Source organism: Parus major, chromosome 14 (assembly GCF_001522545.3).
Source record: "Parus major isolate Abel chromosome 14, Parus_major1.1, whole genome shotgun sequence".
NCBI classification, from domain to species: domain Eukaryota; kingdom Metazoa; phylum Chordata; class Aves; order Passeriformes; family Paridae; genus Parus; species Parus major.
This window is the reverse complement of record NC_031783.1, coordinates 10,531,741-10,554,903: the sequence shown is the minus strand read 5'-3', so window position 1 is coordinate 10,554,903 and position 23,163 is coordinate 10,531,741. Positions and strand designations below refer to the sequence as shown.

Below are 23,163 nucleotides of genomic sequence, written 5' to 3'. Positions count from 1 at the left end.
TTTTTTTCCCCTTGCATTTATTTTGTTTTCCTGCCTAAGATTTCAAAGGATGAGAAAGAGGCAATTTACCTCTTTTGGTGAAAGCATTTCACAGTGGATGAGAGCCCAAAGGCACAATACAGCTGTAGCACGGATGGCAGCTGCTGTTCTTCCAGCATGCCACTGCAGATTAGGAGCCAGGATGTCTTTTATCACAGTCTCAAGGTAGCTAGGGAACAGCCTGAAGCCAAAAATAAGAAAGCAAAATAAAGGTTCATGAGAAAGTGATAAAGAGACTGACAGGATGTAAAAGAGAATTTTCTGTCAGAGAAACATAGGCAGAAAAGGGAAAAAAAAGACTTTGTAAAAAAATAAATAACATTGTATAAGGCAATGTGATAAGGTTTTCACAACTTAATTTTTCTAGATAATACTTAAACAAATACCTAACATTGATAGAAAGGAGAGGCTAGACTTTCTCCCACTTCAGGCAATGACCATGACTCAGTGTTATCTCAGTAAATTCCTTACCTTCTCTGTGTCTCACCTTCTCTGTCTGTGCAGTGGAGGTAACACCCTGTGCAATGGTGTGAGGATTCACTAGTGTCTGTGAGGCCCTATGAGACCAGCCAGCAAAAGTAGTTATAATGTGAAAAGTATGAATGCTATTGATGACACCTGAACTCCTGATACAGCAGGGAGCCTACACAGAATATTTCAGCTCTCTCTTGGCTCAGAAACTTGTCTCCCCCAAAGATGAGAGGACTTCAGGATTTTCTGATGGTGCCAGTCCCAATACTAGGGTGTTCTTATTACAAACACATAAATCTGTGATGTTTTTGCTGATACTTTTTCCTCCTCTTCCATTGAATGGGTTGTTATGATGCTAAAAGTTGCTGTGAGAGTCAGCAATTACAACAGGCAGGATTTCATCATGCTCACTTAGTTACAGCTCCAACAATCTCAAATTAAGAGCTAAAAAATATAGATCTTACAAGTTAATTAATGCTTTGCTGCACCAAAGAGACATGAGTGGCTGGTAACTGAGGCTCAGGTTATGCACTGTGCCCCTGCCTTACAGAGCAGCTGGCAATGTGCAAGCAGACTGAACCTAGCCTGACTGTCCCACTGTGTTCAGAGCTCTATTCAAACTGCAGCCCCCTGAGTGCCAAACAGCACAGCCCCACCCTGCTGCTTGGTACAAAGGGAACAAGCTCTTGCTGACTTTTCTAAGAGTCCTGCACTGCCAGGGTGAATGAGTGACCCCTTTAGTGATGTGCCAAGACACAGGAGGAACATAACAGGTCTGTGTTAACAACCAACAATTACCAGTGAGCATTTTAAAAAGAATCCAGGCTGCAGGCAGTCCCTGTTCTCCAGGTATTACCTGACTGAAGCACAAGCAACTGCACTGCCAGGCCTCAGTTATGTGCTGACACACACCTGCAACATGGTGGAAACAGATACACCTGGCTGCTGCTTCCCCTTGGCAAGGGAGCCTTTGGACTCTGAAGAAGTCTCTGAAGAAGAGATCCATCCACTGCTGCTTCTTGTCAGCAGATGGCACTTAAGTAATAACAAGAAATCTGACATCCCATTAGACACACTGAAATCTGTAAAAACCTTTAGATGTGGTATTTTAAACACATTTTTGAGCATTAATAGTTTCCTGTTAAAAAAGTTGTCAGAAAAAAGTAAAACTAATGATCGGCATCATTCCAAATCTCCTTTCAGCTCCAAAAAGCAGCTCTGTGCTGTCTGTGCTATCTGATCAGTAGCTGCTTCTGTTTTTAATAAAACCTTCTGTTAAACTGCAGTGAGAAAACGATCTGTCAAAACACAAAGGTAAATTCCATCAGCATTATGTTAACCATGGTGCTGTGCTGTTTGTGAGAATGCTTGTTCTAGTGCCTTGAAACAGAATCAGCAAAGCAATATCTGGCAATTATCTGACTCCATCATGTCAGACTCAAACACAATTAGGTGACCACACAACTGTGTTTAGCATAATAATCTAAAGCCTTCATATCTAAACTCTGAGAACCATTTCAAGGAGTTAAACAAATTACTGACAGCAGTGAATGGGAGAGTGCAACTGGAACTTACTACTGCTTCCCAACACTATCTCTCATTACCATTACCATTTTATTTTTGCTGTTGCTGATGCAATTAAATTCTCCCTCTTTCTATTTTCAGATCTCATTGTTGTAAATCTGTGTAACTTAATTCTAAAAGCCAGTTATTTCCAGGAAAAGACATACCCTGTCTGGGATGTTTGTATTAAGAGAGTTGATATTTCATTCTCAACTGGATATGAGATAACTAAAATGCAATCTGCAGAGACATTAATACCCTGCTCTTATGCTGATGTGCAAAGCAGAGAGCTTGGGTTTGCATTAAAATTGGTTTCATGAACTTGCATCATTAAACTTTCATTCCATGTTAATTGTTTTTTATACATTTTTATTTTGCATTGGTTTCTTTTCTGCTTTTATGACATTGCCAGACTTTGCCTTATATGTCTATGGATTGTTGTGTCTTGGGGTTTTCTGTGTATGTTTTTCTTGGGTTTTTTGTTTTTTTTCTAATTTAACATCCTAAACCCAGGTAATATGAAACAAAATTAGATTGGCTTTTATAAATCAAAATCTTCAGAAATGTTTTGCAAACAATGCTTCAAACACAGAAACTCTACATGTACCTCCTACATGAAAACATTTGCTGTGTCCATGGTAAGCAGGTTCAAGACTTCAAAGAGGCATTTAGCTGCTTCCACTGCTTTTTAGTCTTGAAGACAAACCTACTGGTAAAATTCATGGCTTTGCTTTTGTTGTCAGAGGACAGAGCCTCATTACAAGCTGGACTGGACCATCCTTCATACAAACAGGTCTGTGACCCTCCTGGATCTATCCCATCCTGACAAGAGCCATTCACTCACACTGCCCTGAGCAGAACAACTTCCATCACTGCTGTGTGCAGAGCTGGGGTGGTGTGTGCCCATATTCACTGAATTACTTTGAAACATTCTTCCCTTTCCTGAGAATATTAATGAAGCTGGCAGCTCATTGGATTGGGTTTCTTGGCTCCAAGGGCTTTGCATTTTCAGTTAGATGATACAAATTGGTTTAAAATAAATAGTCAGATCCTGTAACACTTCAAAAGCACTTTCAAAGTGCTTTTCTTTTTTTTCTAGATTGTTGAATATTTAGATTAATGTTGTAACTATTACTCAGTTACATGATTATTTAAACAAGTAACTGACTATTACCACTGACTACAAAGATATTTCTTATATGGATCAGGAATTTAACATCATCTCCTGAGAATATGGAAGCAGACAACAGCACACTTTGCACAAAAGTCAAGAAAGAAGAGTTTCATTATATTTAGTCCTAAGCACATTAGCTCAAAATCTATTAGGGGCTGCATCACCACTGGTTCTACAGCTTACCTGGAATTCCTCACTGAATAGGAATTCCAGAGTTCCTCCTCCTCCCCTCATTATAGGATGCAGGCCATAAATATATAAAATATATCTAAAAATGGCAAAAATAAATCTACATTCATATTAACTTGGCATCATGGATCCAGAATGAATATTCAACATATCAACTGCCCAGTGAGTGCCAATTTGCTCATCAGAACTGTGAAAAAACTTTTACCTATAAATAAGTGACCATTGCAATCTAAGTACTTTTAAGAAGAATGTTTCCTGTGATTTTTTCCCTTTTGGTTTATTGGTTGTTTGGTTGGTTTCAGGCTTTTTAAGAGTTAAAAATTTTAAAAAAATAATCAATACATTTATATCCTAAATGCAGCAGGTAAAAAGTAGGGCAGATGTGGTTTATGCATTCAGTGTTTGTACTTTTCATAAGTGTTTCTACTATTAGTCAGGCTAAATTAATAATGGTAAAAGAGGCCCCCTTTGGCATTGTTATAGATGAGGAGTTTTATAAGCATCTCAGTTATACTTAGATTGTACTTGTAATGCATAAATATTGCCAAGCAACAGGAGACTTACATCTTCAGTCACAATAATGTCTTATCAAACATTTAGTTTAAAGCTTTTCAAACATCATTAAATATCTTGGGAATTTTTAAATGCCAAGTTATTGGGGTGTGTAACTATTTCCTTACAATGACTACAGGCAAAGTTTAGGGATTTAGGAGTTGGCTGTGAGAAAATGAAAAAAAAACCCAAACAACTTCTCTCCCAATTCTTTTCCTAAGAATCTCCCTTTTAGCTTTCAAACAAGTTGTCTTGTCAACCACAGCTCTTCTTTTTTAACTATCCAGATCTGCATGACATTCCTTTTAATTCCCAATAATGGCACAGGTAGGAAGACTACAGTGAAGGAAGTCAAGACTTCCATTTATTTATATGTACATTTTTAATTATTGCACTCTACCCTCCTAATCATTATTAAAAATTACAGCAAGAAGAATAGGCTGTAGAAGATGGTGAGAAAGTCTTTCTTCTTCCAGCCATGCTCACATGGAGATGGTTATAGGGGTTAAATAACTCCCATGGTCATTACTTCTTAATGCCTCTGGAGTTTTCAAATAGCTGTGTGAAATCAGACCTCCACTTACCCCTGAGAATTGATGGTTTCACTTGCTTTCTGCAACAACTGGGATAAAACAGTAAAAATCTTTAACCGCATCTGGGGATCTTTGTTTGGCTGGAGACACGTCTTCAGAACGAGAATAAAATCATCCAGAGCTTCACCTATGACAGGACCTAGCAAACAAACACAGAAGGCTTTTTTCAGAATACAAGTTCTATTTAGATGTTTCATACATAGCTGCATTAAGATTTCTAATGTAACTGGTGTTAAAATAGTCCTTAGCTTCCCACTCTTGCACAGGAGTTGTTGAGGTGTCCATGGGACACCCTATTAGGTGGTGCACCAACCCCCAGGCTAACTCCCCACGGGCTCAGCTACTGCCAGTTTTGGCCAGAGCAGCCTAAAGATCAGTTCCCCACATCTCATTCAGTCAGCTTGGCATAGCTGTAGACATTTCCCCAGAGAAGCTGTGGCTGCCCCATCCCTGGAAGTGTCCAAAGCCAGGTTGGATGGAGCTCAGAGCAACCTGGGATAGTGGATGGTGTCCCTGTCCACAGCAGGGAGTTGAAACTTGATGGTCTTTAAGGCTCCTTCCAACCTATGTCATTCTATCATTTACTGACCCTGGAATGGATCTATCCATGACACCCCAGAGTTGCTGGGACTGTCAGTAGCAGAACTGGCTGCAGGATTAATGCTGTTCCCTTGTAACTCTAAGTCTGAGGATATGCACAAAGCTTTGGTTTTCTTAAACTTAATAAAAAACTACACTGGACACCTGACACCTCTGGACACAGCAGCATTAACTACACTTTTTTCTTCTTTCAAGCTTTTCCACATGCAGCATTTGAGGTGTTCATGACTCCTGGAGGCATAGGAAAGAGCCTGTTTGAAAGGATCAGCTTCAAAACTTGGATAATTCAATTACTGCAGCAGCATTCCTTCTCCCTGTTTAAACAATGCTTATTTTCATCTTAGAAGACAATCTAAAATATGATGTATTTTAGAAGCTATTTGAAATAAAATATCTTCTAAATGAACTCTTTAGTTTGTTAATATTTTCACATCCTATGATGATAAATTTAGACAATAAACAAACAAACAAAACTCTAAACTGTTATCCCAACAGTTATTTTCCCACAACTGAAGGGAATCTGTGCCTTTCTCCCTGATAATGATTAACATCTGCCTGCTTTGAAAGAGGAAGAGTACATAAAGACTGTACACACGCTTTACTCTGCAAGCTTCTTGCAGTAGAATGCTCTTTCTGCTCTATTCTCACAAGAAACTGCTTTCCTTCAGGAACTTCATCAGCTTTGCATCCTTAAGATGCGCATTCCATTCAACTCCACTAACTCAGAAAATCCTTCCAGGGGAGACACAACACTGGTCTTTATAATGACAAAAATATTCCTCACACATGGGATGGACAGATTGAAGTATTCAAGATTCCGAAACAAGCTCAATAGCATTTAATAATATCTGGAAATTTAATGTTTAAAATAATAATGAAAAAAACCCCAAATCTTTACTGTCTAGACTGAAGCAATACAGGCTGCTGAACTACTGTTTGCTAAATGTCTGTGCCAACACATAGGTCTTTATTTTCACAGCATTTATTCAAGATACATTGCTCCAAGTGAGTTCTGTGACATTCACAAGATACTAGTACTATATCAAACTGATAACAGCAAATTCAACAGATGGAAAATAAACAAAATAAACTACATTACTAATTGCAGCTTAAGCATACGCTCCTGAAAAACAGTAAAAACTGAGAAATATGAATTGAGTAAAGCTGATTAAATTGATTAAAAACAACATTATGTGTGGGAATGAAAAGAAAGAAAAAAAATAGCTCTAGGAGCTGCTGTGTCAGACAGAAAACACAGACAATAGCATATTACCAGTGTTGGGTGCAAGCCAAAATGTTTGCCCAGACATTTGATGATTTATTTAGCATTAAGGAAAACAGAGACAACTGTCTAGAAGTCCCTCAGTCACGGAAATGGGAGCACAAATATACAGAAAAGTTGGCCTCTCAAATCTTGTGCTGAAGTAACTTTTTGTTCTGTCCACAGATGAAAACTAAAAAAGTACTTATGCTGGTTGCTGCACATACCAACAAGTGGGTGCTTCACATAGGTTTGATGAGGGGATTTTTGAGATTCAAATATTAAATGCAGAAGATACATTCCTTTAAAATACACCTCTTTATATCTATGTGCAACAGCCACAGTGATACTTTAAGAAGTGACTGTCTCCATCTCCCTTACAACCAGCTGAAAGGAAAAAACAAATAAACAGGACTTTAATAATCTTAAAATGGGTGTGTAGGTGAAAAGCACTGCCTGTCACCATGTTCCTTGCTGCAGATGCCAGGTGGGGAGCTGTGGCAGAGGAGTGCTTACTGTGCAGCACTGAAGGTGTGTGAGATGTACACCAGTGTGCCCCACTCACCTCTGCACAGCCACGTGCTGGACAGCAGCAGTGAGGAAGTGTTTGTTAGAGAGAGCTGGTGTCCTCTGGAAGACTAGTGAACAGATAGAATTTTCAAAAATTTTTGTGAATTTTTTAAAAAAAAAATTAGTGAATAGATGGAATTTTTTAAAAAATACGGATTTTTGGACACAAGCTATATCAGTTTGTCTCCCCTCAATCCTCACCAATTTCATTCAACTGAAAGTGCACTTTTCCTTAAGCGCTTTTACCATTCTCCCTGCAGCCATGGAATCTTTGGGAATCTGAGCTGCTTCAACATTTCTTTTGCTTTCCATCACATTCTTGTGAAGGTTCTGAATATTACACTGCTCATTACAAAACACAAGCTGTCTGCAGGCTGTGGAGATTCTGACTGGATTTGTTTTAGAGCTAAGTGAGTCGTACCTGAATGGGTTGCGATGACCTCGAACTGCAGCACTTCTGGGGAGTAGCAGCTCCACCCTTCACATGACACTGAAACCCACTCCAGCAGCTGAATTATGTGCTGCTTGTAGAGACAATGGAAACTTTCCAATTGCTGCACTTCAGCTAATGAAGACATTGTTTTCTCCACCTGTTAGAATGGAGACAGGATACTTAACTGAAACCATTAAAAAAAAAACAACCCAAACTCCTTTAAAACTCATTCTGCAAGAACAGAAGGAACACGGGAAGATTTTCATAGTTTCTATTAAACAATCAAGACTGATATTTAATGTCTGTTTATACTGCATCCATTAACTTTTATTTGAAGTAAAACATTTGTCCTGATTTTAAAATTAAATCATCAGGAACATGGCAACCTAACAGCAAAATGATAGAGTCTCTAATCCATGTGCAAACCTATCCAAAAAACTAACCACATCATAAAAAAGGCTCTTAGTGGTTTTAAAGATGTAGTGACTTTTCTCCTTAATTTAAGAATGCTTTAAAACAAACATGGGGGAATTTCTCACAATCCCAAGCCATGGCAGCTTCCAGAAACTATTGCTGTTGCAGGTAAGAGAAAACATGGCATTTCCCCTCTTCCCTTTCTCCCCCAAGTTTTAATTATGAAAGATGCTCTCTCTTTGTAGTAACTGAGCAGGCTCATCTCAAAATCCTCAGCTTCTGTTCCTTAGAAGTACCAAAACTCACTGTTATGTCAGAAGTATCTTCTTTATATTTAGAGTTAAGACTATTCCATGAGACATGCAAATAAAACATGTACAAATGAAACATGTAAAAGAACTACTAAATGAATTCCAGACATGAGCATACTTGGCAAGGATGCTTATAGATTTTCCTAATCACTTACAGCAGATGTGTTTCAAAGCAAACAAAAATTTGTTTTTACAGTTCCTGAAGACTCCTACCAGAAGTATAAAACTTCTCCAAGGAAGAGATTAAAAGTGTGCTGGAAGCAGGATCTGTAGTCTTGGTGATTTCAGTGGACTGTGAATCAAGAATGGGGAGCAAGGCACCGTTAGGAACCTCACTAAGGAATAATGTGTGCTGCCAGCAGGGCCAGCTCCAGCAGGGAAAGATGGAGTGCAGTGCTGGGAGTGACATCATTTGATTCCAAGTGCTTCAGTAGAACTACAAATTGTACTCATATTTTTAATATTTTTAAGCTGAACTCAACCACACAAGTTAGCTCAAACATGTCTAGGACCTTTAGACTCTTCCAGACTAATCACTTGCCAGACAAAGATGTTTTTATGGAAGTACCAGATGTGGAGAAAATAAATGAGAATTCTAAGAAAAAAAAAATAAATCAAGATTTGCTGAGGACAAAGGTTACTCTTAAAGCAGGTTTGCCTGCCTCAAGCACAATAGATTTCTCCCTTATGGAAGCATTCTGCCAGACAGCCAAAACAACCCAGATAAATTAATATTTTACATATAAGCTACTTGTAAATTAATTGGAACATTTTACAGAATGTGTCAGGACAGAAACTATTCCTTATTATTTATCCCACTATAACACATAATACACAAGACTTTTTTTCCATTGAACAAGAGATACAAAATAACACATTGTTCACATATAATTTAAAGTAAATTTCGTGGTTTCAATAATGCAATTAAAAACAAAAAAAAGAGAATAAGTTAAATATGCCAGCAGACTTATGCATATTTTCTTATTAAGCAATGTCTACAGTTAAATAAAAATAAGTAGCAAAGGCAAATTTCTTTCCTTTATTTGACAGCTAACAAATTTAACGACACAATATTTTCCTGCTAATAATCCCTGAGCTGAAAGAAGAGTCAGGATAGCACAGGGCAGTGGTAATGAAACAAAACCTTATCTTTAGGTCACCAATTAAATCCCTGACAAGCTCAAATCATGCCTAACAGACTCCACCAACTGATAGAGCTTCAGTCTCTTTGAGGCTGTGAGCCACCCTCCTCCTTCTCCTCCTCGTGGTCTCAGTCCATTCCCTCAGCCCCAAGAAACCACAAACATGATGGACACAAAACCAAAAATCAGACCAGACCTGAGCATTCAGCACCAGGTCACAGCAGTTGTGGTCTCCAGTATCTCAGTGGTCTTCTGTCCCCTTACAATAAAGCCTGAATTAAAGTTCTATAATGCAAATTTTTGAATAATTGAAGTTCATACTCAAAATCTTGGAGTCTGAATACAGATTTCTTTTCTGAACAAAATATTCATACTTGTACAGCAGCTGGGATACTTTTGTTCTACATGTTCCTAAGCTATTTTAACAGGGACTTCTTGCCTTCTTCAAGCTGTACAGATCACTTTGAAGTTTTGGAATAATCAGTAACAGGAGAAAAAAATAAAATTAAAGCCATATTTGTCTTTGTGACAATTTTGAAATACTGCAATTATGTAATCTCACTGCCAGATTTTGTATGTGTCTAGCTGAAAGAAAGGCTAATGAGAAAAAGGATTCTCTTCCAAAGTACTGTCAACTTAAAAAATCATCTGGAACTGCAGGAACATCTTAAACCTTTAATAATCTCAGGAGATTAAGTTTTCTGTTTATGAAAATCAGGATTTATCTCCATGAAACTGCTTTCTTCGTAGGAGTATGAAGTTGTAAGGTTTTAAATGGACACTGCTGACTTTAAAGACCACTGCAGGGATAAACAGGCAAGATACCACAAAACATTCCAGATCCATCACAGGCTTACCCAGACCGCTATTTTTTTCTACAAAAACCCTCCAAGCAAACAAACAGAAACTCCAACCCACCCCCCCAGCCCAAAGATCCCACTCTCCATAAGACAAAGCATCATCCCACCCCTCTTTGACCTGCAAAGTCTTTTCAATACTTGTTTCAAGCTTTGTTCCACTTGCTTTCCGAAGAGCTCTCTGAGCGAGCGCCTCCTCGGAGGCAGCCTGTCAGCTCTGGGACCATAAATCCTGATGCTACACAGGCCTTTGGAATACCATGCCTGGGAGCAAGAGGAGAGGAAGTAGAATAGCCACTGCACTTAAGGTGTGTGTTTGAAAAGAAGACAACTGGGATAGGTCATAATTGTACTACATGCGGATGGCTCGCTGATTTATATGATATTTAGCTCGGGGAAGAAAGAGGAAGAGAAAAATAAGGGGGTGAGATGATGCTGAGCCAAAAAAGCTCATCTATTATCTGGGCATGTACAGCTGTCCTCGATTTTAAAGCATTCCTGTGACATTTAAACTTTTGTTTCTTGTGGGGAGGTAAAAAGGTCAACTGCTGTAAAATCAGTCTGATACTTGGCTAAAGATGAAAAAAGCACTGTGAAACCATCACATTTTTAAGGCCAGTAGTACTCTTGACCTCTAAGGGAATTGTTCTTTAACAGTCAGAAAATAAATTTCAGTTTTTTCCCGCATATAACCAAACCTTCACAGTAAAAAGTAAACATCAACAGTTCAACCAGCACCACCAGCATGCCCAAGGCTTTGCAGAATCCAGTACAAACATCGAATCTTGGACACTGCTTGTTCTGAAACTTGACCTAACTGTGGACAGGTGGTTAATACCCACCCAAATAAAGTGCTCTGCTAGGCCCATGGCTGCCCCCATCCAGCTCTAAGATTCCCTTGATCCAGTAATGCACATCAAGCCATCTATTCTGAAACCTAACCTAAACACACATAGAGAAGAAGAAAATTACAGTTGTAACTGCAGCTACAGACCCATACTAGATGCTTTTGACCACAAAATAAAACTGAATTCCAGGGCCTTTTCTGGAACCAGAATGTATTTTAGGTCCATGAGCTTTTAATCAAAGTTATGAAGAAGCATAATTCTCCAGGTTCTGCTGACCCAAACTGTAAACCCAACTCCAGACATAACTCTGGTACTAAGCATGTTCAGTCTATACTGTCAGAGATGCACAATCTCTGACTAGACACAAATACTCCCCACAAATAATTATGGCTCCATTTCCACAAAGTGTCTTAATAGGAAAAAACAAGAACACAAAAAAATATTAAACCAGCTCATAGTTTACCTTTTCTTTAAGGTCCTGAGAAGATGGTATTGCCATTATGGTCACCAAAACTTCCATCAGCTGCAAGCTAATTTCTTTGCAGTCCTCCTGGCACACTTCAATCAGTGCTTGTACACAAGAAAGCAACTGCTCCATATAAAAGACCTATTTATTTTAAAAAGGACATATTTATTATGTTTTCTTAGCAAATGTAAGTTTTTCTTTAAAGGAGAGATATGGGAAATGACAGTAATAAAATCCAAGCACCATGTAATCCCTTACATTGGTAACATATTGGTAATTTCATGTTAGTTCTTCTAATCACCTGTATTCTACTTTTTATAAAATACAATATAATCTTCCTTCCATACTGTTTGTTTTTGTTTACCTTGTCCTGTTAACAAATTAAATGACCCTGCTCTTAATCACACAATGGTTCCACTGGTGAATGGTGAATAAAAACATCAAAGCATTTTGGAGTGCTTGCTGATAGTACTTTCTCTTTCAGAAGTGCAATTTGTTAATTAATAACATATTTGTTACAACTCTTTGAAATATTATTCCATGTTTGACTGTTTCGGATGAACAATGACAGCTAAATACATAAACCAAAAAAAACTGAGCCTTTGCTTTTATCTCAGCCAATTTATCTCATTTGATGCCATATAATTCATGTTATCTTGATCCAACTGATACCAGTTCAAGTCAATACTGCTGTCAGTTAGTTTGCCATGACTTCTATGATAAAGTGCATCAGATATCCATGAAGCTGACAGGGAACAGAAGGGGCCATTGTTACAAATTTACTCCCAAAAAATAAATCAAGTCTAGGAATAGGTTAGCCATAAGTGTTATTAATCTCATGGACATGGCCAATCCTTAGCTAAACAGTGTCAGTGCAGCATTTGCTGACTAAAATAGAGATTGTTTTCTAAGACTAAAGGCTGGAACAATTCTGCCAAACTTTCAGCAGCAGATGGATCTGACTCCTGGAGCTAGTGCCAAATGGAAGTGGTAAGCTTAAACCTCATAGCAATTTTGCAGCTATACCTCAGGGAATTGTTATTTGAACAATCAGGTTATAGTGCTTCCACTTATATGAGCTCCTAATCATCATAGGCTTCATGGAGATTAAGGTTAATTCCTGCATCACTGGTACATATTCCATTAGGGAAGAAACCTAATGAGGGAAGAACCTGAAATGTATTTCTCAAATTGGCTCAAAAAGACAATTAGGCCAGATTCAGTCTGCACACATGAATAACTTTTTTAAGGGAAGCCTACATTTGACATGAAGTCAGAGTTCCTCAAGGCACAGCACTGGCCCTTTTTTGGTCATCTTAACAGCAGAGATCTAACAAACTTCTGGTGGAATGAAAGCCAGGATTTCATTTGTGGGGAAAACTTCAGGGATTCCTCTTGTGCATCTCTAACAGATCTATTTCTACATTTGAACATGGGAAGGAAAAAAAATTCTGCAGGTTAAAAAATATCCATTCCGTGTTCAAGAGAATCTCCTTATATAGCAATTAATGAATATTCTTCAAATGCTAAAATAAAAATGGTCTTTGGGCTCAGCTATTACCTAAAGATACACTAGGAAGTAAATTTCTAATTGATAAAGGTCTTCCTTCTAGACTTTCACTAAAAGAGAAGTAACCAAGCCCAAAAGTTTACAAAATATGTTCTTAAATACACAAATAAAGTACTGGTAACTGCCTTTTAAAATGGAAAATAAGAATGGAAAACAAAAATCAGATAACACTAAGAGGACATCTTGAGAAACCTGCCATGCCAATTACAATAGACTCTAGAAAATTTTCAGTCAGTTTTACTGATGAGAATTGAAATGCATGATCTTGTTTGGATTTGTGAACATAAGGAATTTCAAAACATGGGCTAAACTCTGCCTCAGGACCAGCCAGGGTAGGCCTTTGTTAGTACAGGACTTACTGAACAGCTGCTTCTCTCCCTGCCTTGCCTCTTCATTTTCTTACCACTATATGAAATCTTTCATAGCAGTTCTCAAACCTATATCTGCTAAGAGGATGGACTGTTGGTAAGTTCATGAAAGCAGCAGATTTTCCCAGGAGACCACAACATGGCCCAGAAAGAATGGGGAAGGTCCTGTTTTGTCTCAGACACATGTCCACAGCTATATCCTGAGACAGGTGTGCAAGGGAGAGACAGGAATGGGAGCATTTAGGGAGAATAAGTGAAAAAGAAGTTTGGTCAAAGCCTGTATCCTGCTGTGTGTTTTGCAGCTTTCCTTACCTCTTCAGATCGCTGACAGACTCCAGCCTGTGACAGTGTGTTGCCAAGCTGGGTTACATGAGGCTGTAAGATTTCTTTTGGGCTACCTCGAATCACTGCAGCCAGAACCATCACACAGGATGCTTTGGGTGTCTGTTCAAAGGCTGGGGTGATTAATTTCAAAGACACCTTAGGGCTGACAAACGTTCCAATCAATTCTGCCGCTTTCACACTCTGAAAAAAGAACAGGAATAATTTGAGGATTTTCCTAAAAGCACAAAGACCATTCAATGTATCATGGCCTTTTTCTGTTTCCAGCTGTTATTTTAAGTGCTTCAGCAGTTGCCTTGTAGGCCTTTTCCACTCACTCAATAACGATTATATGCATAAAGAAATTTTCTTGACATGCTCAGTAAGCACACAATAAGGCATTGCAAGCAGCCTTCCCCACATCAGACAAACCTCCACGAGAAAGCAGTGCACAGAAACAAAGTGTACAACTTCACTGTAATAAAGTTTCCAATTTAGAGTAACCAGATGTTGCACATTTAGTGGTTTAGCACTTTGTCCCTCAAACACTGCTCTGAGGCTCGCCCTTAATGCATCACCACGTGTCTATTAAAAGCTCTAACTATAAAAACCTTAAGGAGGACTTTTTTTGTTATTGCACTATACCTTGAAGCTGACATTTCAGATCTGGTTAAGTGTGGAAGCAATGCCATGGGGGAACTGCCTACTGCTTTCCATCTTACTTCTTTAATGGAAAGGCTTAAATTACTGTGTATTCCCCATGACAGTGACACCCTTTGATCCCATTCCTGCCTTGCAGATGTATCAGGATGTTGTATTCCACATGAAATACCACCACACCAGGGCTTACTGCCTGACTGATGCCCAATATTTACAATCATGTGCATGAATAAAGAAACAATCAACTACTGCAGCACTACCTGTGCAACAGGAACACTTCTTCCAATCCCATGGATTTAATGGTTGGCTCATTTCCTCAAAGATGAACATTTATCTCCCTTTCTCTACCATTTATAGTCTTGTGATTTAGCTATGACTTTTTTTTTTTTTTTTTACATAATTAATACTTGAAACATACTAGTTTTTTTAGTCTCAATGGAAGCACATAGTCATGAGTTCTACAATTTAAATTTGCATTATACAGAGCTGTTTCTTTCACAAGACATGACTCAAAGGAGATGTAACATCCTCTGTGTAGATGAGAACTCTACTCTCCTCCATATTTGCCATAGAGAAAGAAAAAACTATTAGTGCTCTGAAAACTGGACAATACAACTAAAGAGTTCAAAAAATATGATTTGATACATTTGTATGGATCAATTTATTCACTTTAATAGGGTAAAAAAATTGAAAGAGTCTCGTTTGGTACTACTAGACTGGAGAAAGAAATGGACATTTTTCAAGTTGGTGGCTGCTCTGAAATGGGTTCCTACAGTGACAAACTAGAGGAGGTTATCACAGTACTCTGGGAAGCTGCATCACTAAGAAATAAAAGGCACTCAAAACCAAAAGTTGCTGAATCTTATGTTTGGCACAAGGAAAAATACAACTAAATACTGAAATAATCTCCTAACCTGGAATAAATCTCTTGGAAGCACCTGTGAGAAGATTAGTGGTGCAATTCCGAGAAAGAGACAAGTATGCTCAATAAAAGGCAAGGGACAGCTTTGTGCTGCTTGAACACATATTTTAAATATAGATTTATAGCAATAAGCACTTGATAGGAAATTTGACAGGACAGCAAGGCTTCATGGCCTTATTGTCCTAATTATTTATGTTTTCTAATAGTCTTGCTGAGAGCAGGAACCTACAGAAGAGCCTGATCTAGGGTTGGACTATCTGCATCCAATAAGCAGAACACATTCTTCCAATTTCTCAAAGCAATAAAATTTGTAACTTTAGAGTAAGTTACGTGGATATATTTTTGTTATACATATGTCCTCCTCCTTGTGTAGAAAAAGGAACAGAAGATTTTCTCTTAAAATTGTAAAAGCATTTGTACCACCTTTCTTTTGCTAAACTTATTTCTTCAACTGCATCTGTTTCACTGTTTTGTTGATCAAAGTGTTGAAAGAATCAACTGTTAGCAAAAATGAAACTAATTATTTCTCACAACCCCAGCGCCCCCTGCCATTTTCCAAGCATTAGGTCAAGGATTCAAAGACTGAACATGGGTATCACATGGAATAAACATATCTCAGTATATGGTTGGATTATGGGGCAGGGGGAGTGAAATTAACTTGAAAGGGCATGACCTGCACATTTTTTTACATTGAATTTCTTGCCCCAAGGCTTTTAGACTTTAATCCACTGCTTATAATTTTCAGAGAGATGATTATCAATGATTCATGTGATTGGCATACAAACTGAACAGTATTTAAATAACTTTACTATTGGTCTTCATACCAATGATAGAGGAACACATTTATTTTAAGAGATTAGTGAAGTACAATGTGCACGTGTTTTTAACATCCATATAAACCTGAGCCTGATCCTTCAGTCATGGGCAAGTTCCAGTGACCTAAAGTAAACTCAACCTTCAGAAGACAGACTGAAGACTATAAAGTCTTTATTCAGTGTGCAACAGCTACTTTAACAGATCAAACTTACATTTCTAACCACTTCTCTTTGTTCATCTGAACATGCTTGGTACAAAGTTCTCAGCAGTAGCTCCATGTGCTGGGTGATGTGATCCTCTGCATGCAGCAATAATGTGTACAGGAGCTGGGATGCTTTGATTCTTGTGCTTTCCACCCAGTCTGTCATATCGTGACAGAGACCTGGGAGAATTTTGGAGAGGTTTCTTGACACAAGTTCCCGACAACCCAGCCCTGGTCGAGTCTCTAGAAGAAACAAAAACATCACAAAAAGAAATATCAAAGGAAAAGCCAATGCATAAAAATCCTCAGAAAAGTTTAAAAGCTGCAAGGTAAGAGCTCTGGGAGTCTGCTTCAGCAAACAACAAAATATTCCAAATGCTGCTGAGGAACTTATCTGTGCAAGTTTCATTTTTTTATTATATATTGCAGAATTAAAACTCCACACAGCTCTTTGAATATTTATGTACTTATTACAGAATGGTGATTTAGAGTTCATGTTTTAAAATGTTTACAGAAGAAGAAAGGAAAGAGAATTGAAATTAATGTGTGTCTTTACCCATATTGGAAAACACAGCTCAATAATTGTCTTTTAATTTTGACAACAACACAAGTATCATGAAAAAGAAACTGAAACACACATAGATAAACAGAAGAAAGACTTTTGTATGCAAATGCTGAGTTAAATATAATTTGGAAGAGGAAAAAGTAGAAGGCACAAACAGTACACAAGACATGAGCTGCACTAAAACAGACAATGTCAACTGTGCCCTCTAAAGGAAAAGGTTAAAAGTGTATCTAGCAAATTAAAGGCAGAAAGGGAATGGAACTATGGCTTGTACAGATGCTGCATACTAGATCAGGCCAACAAATTCATAGTGTTTTAAAAATCACAGCTATTATATAATCTCCTTTCTAAGGCTTTTCCAGGAAGAGCAGCTCTCTGAAGTGTATCTTAAATGTTTCAAAAATTGAGTAGTACATTTAAAATGATGATACAGCAGTTGGGAGATTACATTTTTTTTTCCTTAAGACTGAATTTCATTTGTAATGACTTTGTGGAAAGTGAGTTTTTGAGGTTATCTTTTGATTTCAAACAGAACCCAAAAGTGTTACAAATATATATTCCCTGCTGCAAAAAAAGAATGCAAATTTCTGGAGAACTAAAAAACTTACCTTTCCCAACAAATGCCTACTGTACTGTCTTGGCAATCATCAAATCTACATCTTAGTTAATTTATAAATCACTGAGATTCAGAAGAGCAACTTGACAAATACCTTGATATCTTGCATCTTTGTTAGATGCAACAAGCATCTAATAGACGTCCTGTTCCATACTTTACAATAAAGCTGTGACAGCCCTCCCCAAAACACAAAAATAAACTTTTTCAGTGATTTTTTTCCTACACTCTATTTTCTTGTCTTAACACTCTATATGTTTATTCAAACAAAATCTGAAAAGTTGTTCTTTGAGAAGTATGATTTCATAATTGCCACTCACAATGTTCACTTGCTGTTTTAAGAAAGAGACATCATTCATTATGAGGTGTCAAAATACACTGAATGTGTGAGTGCATTTTTTATTTCTGATACAGAGTTCTCCTGTAAGTGCTCAGGAAGAAAATGACTGAGCTGTCTCAAGATATTTTCCTGCACTGGTCTGTGCAACTACAAATGCTAAAAGGAAAACTGACTAAAATAAATGGTCTGAGGATACAAAAGGCTTAGAAATACCTATGAAATACCTAACTAGGGAAGAAAATAAAATTCAAGCATCAGGACATGAATTGCTGCTTCTTTTGTCAATGGAAGAAACATTTTGGATTATGAAAGCTGACAATGAGTAGCAAAAGGTCAAATAAAGAAATCAACTTGAGACAGCAAATACAGACTGGCATCCTATTCAACCTGAGGCAGAATTTTGTTTGAAGAATTTGGACCATTCTTTATCAGCAATTCCTTCATTTCAGATGTTCAAATGCAGGCATTTATCCCTGTAGCTACTCCTGTCAAAGACTTCCCTGCTATAAACTGTCTGCACCTGTATCCTGAGGCAATGAGTGCTGGGGCTCAGTGCAAGCTGTGCAGTTGCCAGGATGACACCAGGTCTCCCTCTGGTCCCCCTCTGACCTGCAGGATGTGTCACTGGGAGATCAAAGCAGGGGCTCCTATGGCAGGTCCATTAGTCTGACAGCTGGACAAAGCTACTTAAGTAAAACATCCTACATACTCACAATTGGAAAAAAATATTCCAGTAGAGTAAAGTTACAAGAAATGGCAACAAAGTACTAAAATACATCATTATCTTATTACAAAAAATCCAAACCAATACAAACCTCCCTCTCTAAAAACCAAACCAACCAAATGTTCATGGACAGCAAACAAAGGACACATATAATAACAATCATCCATACAGTCTGTGGTAGGACACCACATAAGGTACATCAGTGTCTCTGATACAAAGTTTTCTATCTCTAGGATTAAGCAGCCATCATACTTTCCTCTGATTTTTCTTCTGTTTGTCACATCAAGCTTGACTATTAATAAGACATACCATTTGGAAGTAAAGATAAACAGCAAGAAATTTATACCTAAAAGTCATCATTAACTTGGGACTCAAGTCCAAAATTATTAGGCCATTTTTAAAAAATATTCTTTAGTTATATGTACACATATATATAAATACATACATATATGTCAAATTCAAGCCTTAACTGCATCATTCTACCAAGAAAAATGCATGAAAATTCAATTTAATGTGGGGCTGGAATGTTGCCCAAATTAATGAAGCATATTTATTGTGCTAAGAAGATTAGTTGGGAGATCACATATCATTTAATTATGAAGTAATTGGTAGATGTCACTTTCTAAAAAGCTCCACCAAAACAGCTTAGACACACAAACCCCAACACACACCTAGACAGAACTGACCAAGGTAACCCCATCAGCTGTACAAATGGTAATCACTGTTCCAAGGACAATGAAATGAAACCTTTTAAGAGCTTCACTATATCATGGTCATTGCAAAATAAGTGACTGGAGCTTAGACACTCAACTTCATCAGTTTATATCTGTTAAAAGATTCTCTGACTGCCAAGAGAAGAAATATGCTTCTGCCATGACTAGTGGAAGTAAAAGCGTTCTTCAGCATTTCCAAACCCCTGAGGTAAACTTATATATAAAATAAGGAGGAAAGAAAAACCATTGGGAAGGATGACAGATCAACTTGCCTGCCTTCAAAGCTAAACAGTTCTGTCAAACCAGTCACCATTATGAAGCTCTTCCCCTTTCATTCAAGCATTACTGAGTAAAACAACTTTAAAGAAAAAAAAAGAAGTGTAATTTCAAAGAAGAAAGAACTCCGGAACCCACTGTCATGGAAAGGATTTTGCTGCTGGGTATTCTGTGATGTGATTGTCATGTAGGCACAAGTCAAGCATGAACCTGTTCTTTCACACTAAAAGAGTTTTTGTTCAGTTAAATATGAGTATAGAAATCAATAAATGAGCCAGTTAAACTCTCTCTTCCCCCAACTCCCATACATATATTTTTAAACATTAACTTTGTGAACCCAAGACAGGAAACAAGCTTCAAGCTACTGCAAACACAGTGCTTGAAAGCCACCTATAAATCATATGGTGGTAAAAAGTAAACTACCCATTCTGCATATCTTGGGGCTTTTGTGTACAATAAAGGAAATTACTCTGTTCCCACATTCTTCATATACACTGACAGATTTTAGGTAGCATCCCAGTGTCTCACAGAGAAGTCTGAAATAATTTCATTGCAAATTTTTCTTTCACACCAATTATGTGGATCATTAATGCTATGACCTGCACTCATTATTCAAGGACTTAGCTCACAGGTTTTCTTTCCTCCTGCCTTCCTTTCCAGTCATTTCTGTGCTCACTGTGTACCTGGCTGCTGGTTGGTGTAGAATTTACTGCTGTTTCTGCACCACTGCTTTACCTCTTTTTCAGCATAAGCAGCCTCATTTACTTCCTCCAAAAAGAATTTTTGAATTAACAAAAAGAACCAAAAAAACCAAAAAAAAAAAAGCCAAAACAAAACAAAACAAAACAAAAGGTTACTGAACAATCACTTTTTAAAATTTAAATTTAATAGGAATAATTTTAAAAATTTAATATATATTTTATATGTGCTACCTCTCTGTACATTAATATTACATACTGTAATGAATATTACACATCCTGCTCTGCTATCAGGACTGCACTGCAGCTCTTGGAGATTATTCACAAGCAAAAACCACTTTCAGCACAACACTTACCTCCTTTGGGATAATGGGATGGTGAAACACTAAAATCCATCTTATCCTTCAAATTTTCTTCATTCTCTTTCTCCCATTGCAAGCCTATCTTTTCCCAGTAGGTCCAAGCCAGTTTCCTAGACATAAAATAAGAGTTTTATACCACCATGTCCCCACATAAAAACACTTTAAAATGAGACTTCTGGAAAAGGCAACTACTTGAATTCAGCTGGAAGGATGGGAAGCATTCCTGCCATTTAACCTAGGCACACTAAATTGAGAGTTTATACTTCTTTTGTACTCAGTGGACAGAGGTCTCTTCTCCCAAGGGATAATTCTGTCTCTGTCCACCCCTGTCTTTGTCTCTCTCACATTTAATTCAATGTAGCATAAAAGGACAGTATTACAAAAGTTACTGAAGATAATGATAACATTTTCAGTCCAAGAAAAAACAAACAAACACAAGTGGGGGTTTTTGTCCTCCAAGCAAGACATCTGTGAACTTAGGAACACTCCATTGACATCTATTTAAGGGGGGGAAAAAAGGACAAAATGTTCCACTTACGTATTTTCAGGAATTTCATCAGTAAAGCTGCCAAGTAACAGAGGGATCAGCTTGTGAAAATACGAGTATCTGTCTCTTAGGTGCAACAACCATTCTCCAATGACAGTTGTTACAGCATGCCGTACCTACAGCAAAACACCATTTAAAAGGTGTCAGGAAAATAACAGAAGAATATTAAAAATAATATTTGCTTTCTGTATATAAGATGTGGTGAAACATATCAACACTTGCAGAAGAAATTACAAGAACCCAGCATTTCCTCACTTGCAAGAATTATCTTAAGGAACACACAAGGAATCACATTCTCATTTTTTACTCTGGCTTAGTCAGTCTTAGACTGCTGCACAAAAGCCAGTTCTGAGAGGAAGACAAGATACATCTGAGAAGACCAGAGAATCAAGGCCCAGAGAGATGTGACAGAGAATTTAAGACAGAATTTAAGGCATCCATTCGAACAAAAAGGTGCCTACAATCCTCAGCACCCTGCTGAACTAGACAGCAGTCACCAGCATTGGTTTGGGACAATTACAACTGAGATGGGTAGAATGTTGTACTGGTTTCATCTTAGCAGCTGGTGTGGTGCTATTTTTTGGATTTATTGTGAGAACAATGCTGATAACACACTGATGTTTACTTGCTGCTCAGTGTAGTTTACCCTAACTCAAGACTTTTGGATGTCTCAAGCTCTGCTAGTGAGGAGCTGTACCTACAGCTGAGGGAGCAATGCCAGGACAGGTGACACGAGCTGGGAGTGAGAAAGGGGCTGTGTGGTCCTCGATTCCCATCTGGGATAAAACCACAACAGACATACTTACAGATCTCAGCTGAATGCAAGACAGCTGAAAACAGGGAAAGCAGGGAAAGAAACACCAAGAAACCCACCCCATGGGGATGGGTTTCACCCAGACTTAAAATAAATGCCAAGAAAAGAAGGAAGGAAAGCACACCTTGGGAATCTCATCAAACAATCTCTGGGCAAGATGAGACAGGACATCATCCACAGACTTTCCATTCCCAAACTGTATCACTGCTCCAGTAGCCTGAATCACATCAACACGAACTCTGTAGTGTTGGTGGGAAATTGTCTGCATTAGGGGTTTTATCAGAGACTCTGACTGCATATGGAAGTGCTCTGTTAGGGCAGAAAGACAGAAATATCAACCATGTGAGTTGCCATAGTGGGCAGGATCCCTGTCCATGGTAGAGGGTTTGATCAAGGTGATCTTTAAAGTCCCTTCAAACCCAAACCACTCTCGGATTCTATGTAGCATCAATATATTCATGACACCAACAGTTGTTGGGACCAGCAGTACAAGATGAATTTGGAAGGACTAATGCATTTGGGGGGTGCTTAATGCTGATCCGTAATCCTGTTTCTTTCTGTATGTGACAGATCTGGAGCAACATGATTTCTGTACGACTACAAACAGCAGCCTGACTAATGGTGCTGTGTCTATGTAGCAGGCAGCTTTAACTTCACGCAGTATCAGAGCTGAACGCTGCCCACACAGCCTCCCCTAGCCCCTCCTCCTGCTACTCCCCACATGTCACAGCTCAGCCTACGCTCCTGGCAAGCTTCTTCTCCAACAGGTCCTCCAAACCCCGCAAAACCGACCCGTGAGGGTGCGTGCGACCTCTCATCTCTCTCCTGCCTGCATCCCTGTTCTCTCCTAGCGTCCCTTCTCAGCCCCCATGGCATCGCCCCAGCTCTGCCCATCCCTCAGCCCCACCTGGCATGGCCCTGGCGCAGGCCACGGCACACCTGCAGCTCTCCCGCCTGACCTCGGCATAGTGGTCGAGGAGGGTGGCCTGGAGGACGCGGGCGATGTCGCCGAGGTAGGGGGCGGTGGCGGCGCCGCAGCGCTGCAGCAGGAGGCTCAGCAGCTGCACCAGGCCCAGCCGCAGCTCCTCGCTGGGCTCCGCGCCCTGCGGCGGGCACAGCCGCTGGGCCAGGGCCGGCAGCAGCACGGGCAGCGCCTCGCAGGGCCGCTC

The 23,163-nt window shown here is 38.7% G+C and overlaps 1 protein-coding gene across 1 annotated transcript in view; it reads right to left on the bottom strand.

Annotated features, from left to right (window-relative positions):
- The window catches only part of DNAAF5 (dynein axonemal assembly factor 5), a 28,990-nt gene that overhangs the window by 4,263 nt on the left and 1,564 nt on the right, over window positions 1–23,163 (bottom strand). Inside the window, exons 2-11 of the mRNA XM_015642393.1 lie at window positions 22,902–23,160; window positions 22,119–22,303; window positions 21,172–21,296; window positions 20,628–20,743; window positions 16,353–16,585; window positions 13,734–13,946; window positions 11,481–11,624; window positions 7,434–7,602; window positions 4,573–4,720; window positions 70–220 (exon numbers count right to left, since the gene is read on the bottom strand). Coding sequence (XP_015497879.1) covers window positions 70–220; window positions 4,573–4,720; window positions 7,434–7,602; window positions 11,481–11,624; window positions 13,734–13,946; window positions 16,353–16,585; window positions 20,628–20,743; window positions 21,172–21,296; window positions 22,119–22,303; window positions 22,902–23,160 — 1,743 coding nt within the window. The remainder of the gene's footprint in view (window positions 1–69; window positions 221–4,572; window positions 4,721–7,433; window positions 7,603–11,480; window positions 11,625–13,733; window positions 13,947–16,352; window positions 16,586–20,627; window positions 20,744–21,171; window positions 21,297–22,118; window positions 22,304–22,901; window positions 23,161–23,163) is intronic.